Source organism: Juglans regia, chromosome 1 (genome assembly GCF_001411555.2).
Source record: "Juglans regia cultivar Chandler chromosome 1, Walnut 2.0, whole genome shotgun sequence".
Taxonomy (NCBI): domain Eukaryota; kingdom Viridiplantae; phylum Streptophyta; class Magnoliopsida; order Fagales; family Juglandaceae; genus Juglans; species Juglans regia.
Window position 1 is genome coordinate 4,984,336 of NC_049901.1, and position 9,349 is coordinate 4,993,684.

Here is a 9,349-nt window from a genome sequence, read left to right on the forward strand (position 1 = left end):
CAAAATTAAAAATTTATCTTCCAAATCAAATTGTGTTATATAAATGGTACTGTGTGATATATAAAAAAGCTAGCCTTCAAATAAAATTATTCGCCCGGCAGGGCCAGGGGGGTGGGTGGGGGTCAGCATGCAGTGTATTCCTTGAGGGCGGTCTTTACATAACGCTTCCTTGCCAATTCATTAATTCTCTGGTTTGCGTACTGATCAGTACATGTGTGTTTCTTTTCACGATTGTCTATGATAGAAGATAGATATATATATATATAGATATATATATATATATATACTTCATTAGTAGCCGTGATTCTTGTTGGTAAAATTGATGGAAGTGGGACGATGGTAGGGCTCGATCGACTAGAAGTTTAGAAGTACAGTCAAATGCATGAGTACTGGATGTGATTTGAAAAATTGAAGAACGAGTAAAGGACATCGAGAAGAAGTTAATGTACAAGCTTGGTTATCGAGCCATTTTACACTAAGTGAAACACACAGTAGTTGTAGGTTCTCTATGTCGTGTATATCCTTATGGTACGTTGTTGTAATTCTTCCTAATTATATTCAGTACTACTTCTAGCCCAAGTACTAATTGGACCCCAGAAGACGTACACTAAGCTATTAATGTAAAAATTGAAAGAAGTTTCTGAAGATAATGTATCCAAATAATTAGTAATTTAGAAATTAAATTCATCTTAACTTATTATTATAATTTTTTTAAATTTTAATATAAAATATAATAAATAATTCAATTTTTTTAAATTTAAAAAAAAAAATAATATTCTAATAATATTTTATTATCTCAATTTAATTCAATTCAATTTAACTTGACTTAGTTTAACATTCAAACGTATCCTAAAATGAGCTGAACAAAGCATCCCATAAATAGTGAACCCATAAACAGGAAGAATAACTGTCCATGCAGTATGTCAGATCATACGCATCTGGGGAATTAGATGATCAGATCAGCTGCTTAGCCCAATAAATTACAAGCATTTGGGAAAAGGATTTGTGAGGCCTTGCTCATACTAAAAATAATAAAAGATATATAGTGGCAGTGGTGTTGAGGGACTAGTACTGTGCGTGAGATGAGTTTGGCAGGACGTGTGTGTAGAAAGACTAGTGGAAAATTCCAGAGTGTTCTTGATTTTACTGGTAATATTTTACCCCCATCTTCCTTTGTAAGTTGGGAATCCTAAGCCCCATCTTGCACTCTCCATGATAAAAATGGACTTCTTCAGCTAAGGGACCAGTACTGCTAATATTTAATTCTCTTCTTGGAGTGAGTCCGAAGAAGGAATGGTCTCGAAGGGCAGTTGCTTCAGATAGAGGGCAAAATTTGAAAGAGAAATGGCAAAGGAAAAGATCACTGACCAGAGACGTTACTCTTTAACCACAATCACTCATTCATCCATGCCCGCTTGGATGAGATAAGATTATGGAGCTCCTCCACGTGGCACTGTCATCGTGGTGCTTCACGATAAGGCTAGGTTCAAAAAACTTCCATCCCTCCTGTGGCCAGTATGGCGCAATGTCATCATTTATCTGATCCAACGGTCCAACGTTGTTTGAGATCAAATCCATTAATCTTCGACCATAGGATACGAAATATCCAGTTTATACCATTATAAATATGGAGTGGGGAGTGGGAGTAGATCAAGGTTTGCAGCTCTAGCAAAAGAGAGTACTTTTAGAGGAGAAAGATCATAAGGTGAAAGTAATGGCTTCCTCAATGATTTCATCGGCCACGGTCGCCACCGTCAACCGTGCCACCCCGGCTCAAGCCAGCATGGTTGCACCTTTCACCGGCCTCAAGTCTGCCGCAACTTTCCCGGTCACCCAAAGGGCCAACAACGATATTACCTCCATCGCAAGCAACGGCGGAAGAGTTCAATGCATGCAGGTACCAAGCTAGTGATGAAGCTAGAATTAAGTATTAATGGGTTTGAAAACTACATCAAACTTATTCTGATGTCATATGTACTAATTATGTTGGTACAAACATGGTGCACTATGTACTTCTAACAAGCTTTGAAAATGCTAACAAAATTGTGATCTGCAGAAATGTTTACTCAGAAAATTTTTTGCAAGTGCAGGTATGGCCTCCACTTGGGAAGCAGAAGTTTGAGACTCTTTCCTACCTTCCACCCTTGAGTTACGAATCATTGGCCAAGGAAGTAGATTACCTTATTCGAAAGGGATGGATTCCTTGCTTGGAATTCGAGTTGGAGGTCATTTTCGCTCCTTTATTCCCTTCTTTACTGTTTTTAAGTTTATTAGGATGATATTTCTTGTAGTACTGATGATGGTTAAATAATTTAAATTTGTATATATATATATAGCACGGATTTGTGTACCGTGAGAACAACAGGTCACCAGGATACTACGATGGGCGATACTGGGTCATGTGGAAGCTCCCCATGTTTGGATGCACAGATTCATCCCAGGTTTTGAAGGAGCTTGAGGAGTGCAAGAAGGCTTATCCCACTGCCTTTATCAGAATCATTGGATTCGACAACAAGCGCCAAGTGCAGTGCATCAGTTTCATTGCCTACAAGCCTCCTGGCTTTAATTAATTATAAGTGAATTCTCTCTAAATGTACCCTTTTTAGTCATGATCCGGGTCGATCGGTTTCATTATATCATGCATGTACCTTAAGCTTTATTAGAACCCCCACCCCCTTCTTTTTTAATTTGTTATCATTTTCGAGACAATTTGCTTTGTTTTGAATTTGCGTATCTCGGATGTCTGATGTAATGGGTGAGAACCAATGAATAAATTAAAGGGTATTAATTTCTCAGTTCCATGTTTGGAATTACCTTTTGCTGTGAAAATCCCTTGGAATAGAATGTCTTTTGTCTCTGAATTTTAGGACCATATAATTCTGATCCTCTACTTGATTAATTAGTTTAACTTAATTTCTATGTAATTTCCTACATTTATCTATTCCAAAATGGTGAGCCAACCGCAGGTAGTCCGTAGAGTCTCTTCATATATATATATATATATATATATATATATATATATATATATATATTTGACATGCATATTAAAGAGTTACTCCCACCCCCTTCTTCTTCTTTTTTTTTTTTTTTTGAAGACTTTCTATCGACAATTCAAAAGTACGTTTTCTCGCGGCAATAAGTATTTTTGTCGAAATAATAAAATTACTTAATAATATTTTTAATTATCGTTTTTGACATTTTTTGACTTGATATTGTCTGATTTCAATTATTTGATGCTACATCAATAAAACAGAGAGGATTCTTTATATTGTGAGGACTACCTTTAGCAACAGATCGAGACATGCACAGATATATAGCAATTACATGCCAAATTTCTAACTAAGGCCCTCATCATTAATATTGATGGTTAAAATCGAAGGTGACCCTTGATAGATGCAGTTGTGGACATGCTTTCGTATCAGATAAATACAGATAGTGATAAGAATTTTTCTTTCTTCCTTGTCCCTACAGCATTATTCGCGTAGAGTACATCACTTTATTAATTTGAGAAGTGATACATTGCAAAAAAAATCACATAAAAGTAAACTCACAAATGACATGCCTTCGTATAATACGTTTAATTTACTTTATAATAAAAGTAGTTTTACAATCTAATATATGATATCAAGTTACATTAGCTTGTAATGATAAGATAAGATGAGATGAGATGAGATGAAAAAGTTGAAATGTTTATTGTATTTTGTATAAAAATTTAGAAATTTTTATTTAAGTTCGATTAATTTAATAAAAGATGTGCTCTTTATTTATAAAGAAATGGTTTTAGAAAAGTAAAGCTTGCAAATTGATATAATACATTAGATTTACTTTATAGTAAAATAAGCTTTTACAATTTGATGTATAACAAGAAGTTATTTCAGTTTATGAACTTAATTGCTTTTGTGCAGATCTCTTTGTGAACCAAACACTTCCTATATAATAAAAAAAATCCATGATATCAAAGAGTTGACATCGAAGTACTATTTACCATTTATTATGTTAAAATATAAACTAAATAATTAAATTTATTTCTTCTAATTATTAGTTAATTTAAGAGATAAGCGGTGATTTAAAATAATATTACAACAATATATATAAGTCCAGCTTACTCGATCGTTCAAATCCTGACTTGGTAGTTTACGAAATATAGTCTTAATTATAATTCCTTTAATTAATATATATTTAAGAAAGTAACACTCATGGTCAGTTCATGCTGATAATTTCTGTTAGTACTGCTTTTCATTTTTTATTTTTCTTGAAAATGATCAAGGATAAACATGGAGTTAGTAATTAAGTAATTAGCTCTGCAACGTCGTCGTTCATATTCAGAAAGTATCGAACTGCATGCGCGTTCTGTTTGCTGGATATTGAAAGTGGAGGAAGGATTGAAAGTTAATTTGCTGATCCCTTCTCACCTCCGGAAACCTAGTTATTATGTATATGGTAACTTATAAGGCTATTTAATTTAAGGATCGAGCAAAAATATATATAGGATCTTGAGCATGAAATTCAAGTTGACCGGCCAGTCAATTATCTAAACCAAACTGGATAGAGAAAATTTGTTAACTTGAACCGGACCAAACTCACTTCAAAGCTGAACAAGCTAGCCAAGTGCTCGATTGCCTATATTTTCTCTTCAACCAAATGCCATGCTCGAGATTAGTAGCCCCATATAAAGTATGTAAGTTTTGCATATTCATTTTGAAAAAAAGTTAGATCTGTTATGAAAAAAATATTTTTATCATGTGGATCCTAAATTTTTTCACTTTTTTTAAAGAGAGTGCGTAGATCAGTTTGCATACTTTAGAATTGTAAATATAATTTATCTTCAAAAAAATTGAATCATAGCACACGCGCATACTATACCGTACTAGCTAGAGTCCATCATCATGCATCCAAATTAATCATATGATAACATGAAATTAAGAGTATATCGAAAATTTTTAAACTTTTGACGGGGAAGTATATATTTAGCTCTTCATATTTTGAGAGTGATGAAAATATGCTCCGATTATTTAACGAAAGAAAAGTGGATTCTTTTAGTGAAGAAAACACAAGACAAATTAAAAAAGAAGGAAAGAAAATTAATGCTTTGAGTGCTATGGATCATATATATATATATATATATATAATAATGACATTAATCAATAAGGATTTGCAAAAAATATTAATTTAGTTTAGTGGCTGTAGAATTCTCTCTCTCTCTCTCTCTCATATATATATATATATATATATATATGTATGTATATCAAAGAATATTGCTTCATTAATTCATTTTCAACACGTACGTGTTAAAGAGATCAGAACTTATAATTAAAGAGACTTTTAATTCCAAAAATTTGATTTCACTGATGTATAATGATTTATTTATTATAAACCACAACTAAATTCGCTTAGTGTACACATTAATTAAGATGCTCGTTGTACATATAATTGTGTTCGATCTTATCCTACGCTCGTGGTTTCCTAATAATTAATTAATTATAACCAACTTAAACGAATCTCACACTTATTGGTATATAAATTATATAAGATCGTAAGTGACAAATAGTTTTGTTGTAGATTAATTAACTAATTATTAGAAACACATAGCGCCAAATTGGTGCATGGTTATTTACCGAATAAAAAAAAATGATTTAATTACCAATATTTAAATGGAAGGATATATAGTTAATTAATTAAGCTGCTAATTAAGTGAATGCATGGTGCATGCAACAATTACAGCTTGGACGTGGAAGGATATTGTTTCAACAAGAAAAATGCTTTTATGTGGCCAGCTATTTCTTGTGAAAATTAGTATAATTTCTTGCGAAAATGAGTTTATTTTCATCACAAATAATCATTATCGTCGCAAATAATCCGTTACAAATACTCGTTTTTCTTGTAGTCATCATCTCACTCTATCCGTACATCAAAGATAAGGAGCCATGCAACATGTACGTCTACATTATTGTTCATGTGTACACCAGTAATTAGTCTTCCCTTGAATTAAATGATTATTCAACAATCTTTGGATAAAGTACTTACCAAAATTCAATATTGAATTTTAAAATATTGAATCAAACGATTTTAAAATCGTTTGATTCAATGTTCAGAAAATTGTAAAGATAGACGTATATATGAATGGAAATTGGAAACTCCAACCAATTAATATTTATTGCTGTAGAAGATTATAAAATTGTCAATAAATATTACACGATTTACTTTATGTTTATGTAGTATTGTCTATATATCTCTATTAAATTTGAACAAGAAGTACTCAACGAAATGATCTTGACTCAATCCATGCAGTCGATACATATCCAAGGCGCCGAGTTAGTAAGATATGATCGAAAGCTAAATTCGAGTCGTGGTTTGCAAGTTAATTCGCCTAATCGAAATGATCTTTCTTCTCTCTCGTTACGGAAAATTCATCTCTTTCTTCTGTATGTGTATGATGATCTTGCCAGTCCCTACTTTCTTCACTATAGAGAAAATCCAGGCATAATGCTCGTGTCGCAAGAACTTACTGGAGACAATTTTCATTCATGGAGGTGCTCGATGTCGATAGCCCTTAATGCTAAGAACAAGACAACATTCGTAACAGGAGCTTTAAAAAGACCAAATGATGGTGATCCGTTGGTGAATGCGTGGATTAGGTGCAATGATATGGTACTTTGTTCCCTCACAAATTCTCTTTATAAGAAGATAGCTTCCAGTGTTTTGTACATGATAACTGCAGCTGATGATGTTTGGAAAGATTTACACGAAAGATTTTCTCAAAGTAATCGACCTAGCTAGGATTTTTCAACTTCAAAAAGCCCTTTCTGTGCATAATCAAGAAAATAGTTATGTTCTTGATTATTTTACTAAATTGAGGAGTCTTTGGGATGAGTTGTTGAGTTTTAAGCCAATACCGTCATGTGGATGTACTTCTATGAAGCCTTTAATAGAAGATCATGAGGAAAAGTATGTAATGCAATTTTTTTTATGGGACTAAATGACTTATTCGCATATAAGAGGTCAGATCTTCTTAATGGATCAATTTCCCTCCATTAATTAGGTATTTTCATTGGTTTTACAAGAAGAAAAACAAAGAGGTCTCTCTAATGGCAACACACCACAGATGAGTACCTCTATTGCTTTGGTTTCCAAGTCCAGTATTAGTAGTCCCAATTTAAAAGGCAGTGGAAAAGAACAACATTCAGTACGAAAGGACAAGGTGATCTGTAGTAATTGTGGATACCAGGCCATACAGTGGACAAATGTTATAAAATCTATGGCTATCCGCTAGGTTGGAAGTCCAACAAGATAAATCATATGTCACTGGTGCAATGAATCAAGTGAGTGTTGATCATAATGCTCAAGGAGCACTTGATTCTTCTCAGATTTTAGCTTTACAAGAACAATGTCGGCACGGTCAGGTATCTCTTCTAATTCTTCTACTTTTAATCATTCATTGATAAAATACATCTCTTCAAATCAGACACAATGGATAATAGACAGTGGGGCAACTGACCATATGGTTACCTCCCTTTCTCTATTTTCTTCAATTTCTTTAGTTGTCAATCATCAAGTGAAGTTTCCTAATGGAAATCTAGCACGTCTCTCATATAGGGACTGTGCATATTTCAGATTCCTTAATATTACGTAATGCCCTTTGTGTTCCTTCTTTTTCAATCAACCTTATCTCCACCAGTTGACTTGCCAAAGATTCATTTTGTTGCCTAACTTTCTTTGCCAATTATTGTGTTATTCAGAACCTATACACTTGGAGAATGGTTGGGATGGGTGAGCAACAAGCTAGCTTGTACTATCTTATGCAAAATTTTCAGAATAAGGCAAAGATTGTCAGTTCTCCCATTCCTTCGACTTCCAAAGTTGCCTTTACTATTTCTCCTTCTTTTGATCTATGTCATTATAGATTAGGGCATTTGTCTCCTTCTAGATTGTTACTATTGAATAAATCTGTACCAGATATTAAAGTTTCAAATACTACACCTTGTACAGTTTGTCCTTTTGCAAAACAACATAGACTTCCTTTTTCCTTAAGTCAAAGCATGTCTCACAATCATTTTGAGATAATACATTGTGACATTTGGAGACCATTTTTCATTCCTTCTATTGATGGTTCTCGGTTCTTTCTAACTGTAGTTGATGATTTTTCCAAATGTACGTGGGTTTATCTTGTGAAAAGCAAAGGTCAAACTTGACATTTACTTCATTCTTTCTTTTCAATGATTGAAACAATCAAACATTTAAGATTTGATAATGCGATTGAGTTAAACAGGCCTGAATTATATAACTCAAAATGAGTGTTACATCAGAAAACTAGTGTTCAAACACCATATCAAAATGGTGTGGTTGAAAGAAAACACAGGCATTTGCTGAATGTGGCACGATCACTCAGATTTCGTTCATTTCTTCCCCTAAAATTTTGGGGTGAATGTATCTAACAACAACATATTTAATTAATCGAACTCCAACACCTCTTCTTGGTAACAAATCCCCTTATGAAGTCCTTTTCTCTATTGCTTCTTCTTACTCCCACTTAAGAGTATATATTTCGTTGCCTTTGTTTTGCTTTCACAATTTCCAGAATCATAAATAAATTTGATCCAAGAGCCACCAAATGTATATTTACAGGATATCCTTTTGGAGTAAAAGGGTATAAAGTCTTTGACATCGATTCTCAATCAATTTTCATTTCCCGAGATGTAGTTTTGCATGAAGTTATATTCCCTTTCCAGTACCTTTCTTCTTCTCCTGAATCTATTGTCTTGCCATGTTCCATGACAGAATCTTTTCCTACATCTTCTCTACCTTATATTTCTCCTCCTACAAATCCTAATCATGTCTCACCCTCTCCATCCAACTCTGATTCTGAACCAAATATTACCATTCGATCTTCCTCAATTTCTAACCAAGATTGTAACATTCAGTCTTCTTCAAACTCTCCTATCATTAGACAGTCTGCTCGAGTTCGCAAGCCTCCATCATACTTGCAGGATTATTATTGCAAGCTGGCTGCTGTCAACCATAGCAATATTTCTTCCAAAAGTGCAGGTGTTGATAGCAACCCTTCTTGCAATCTGAATACTGGTATGTCAGACATTCCTAATTCCATTTACATTTGTCTTTCCTATGATAAATTGTCCTTTCCTTACAAAGTTTTAGTCTTTTCAGTCTCATCCAACTTTAGGCCTAAAACCTTTTCTCAAGCTATCCAATATCAGTGTTGGCGTGAAGCCATGGCAGTTGAAGTTAGAGCATTAGAGTCTAACAATACTTGGTCCCTAACCTCCTTACCTGATGGTAAAACAACCCATAAGATGTAAATGGGTGTATAAAATTAAATATAGATCTGATGGCA

The 9,349-nt window shown here is 33.7% G+C and overlaps 1 protein-coding gene across 2 annotated transcripts; it reads left to right on the forward strand.

Moving 5' to 3' along the window:
* The first annotated feature begins 1,609 nt into the window (after nucleotides 1-1,609).
* LOC108988192 (ribulose bisphosphate carboxylase small chain, chloroplastic) lies at nucleotides 1,610-2,813 on the forward strand. Of its 2 annotated transcripts, none has more exons than XM_018961346.2 (3): nucleotides 1,610-1,897; nucleotides 2,091-2,225; nucleotides 2,337-2,813. In XM_018961346.2, exons 1-3 carry the CDS (start codon nucleotides 1,715-1,717, stop codon nucleotides 2,568-2,570), a joined length of 552 nt encoding a protein of 183 aa, XP_018816891.1. In that variant the 5' UTR covers nucleotides 1,610-1,714; the 3' UTR covers nucleotides 2,571-2,813. The 2 variants fall into 2 exon arrangements, with proteins under 2 accessions (XP_018816891.1, XP_018816892.1); XM_018961347.2 differs by having other exon boundaries at nucleotides 1,637-1,897; nucleotides 2,091-2,218.
* Nucleotides 2,814-9,349: the final 6,536 nt, after the last annotated feature.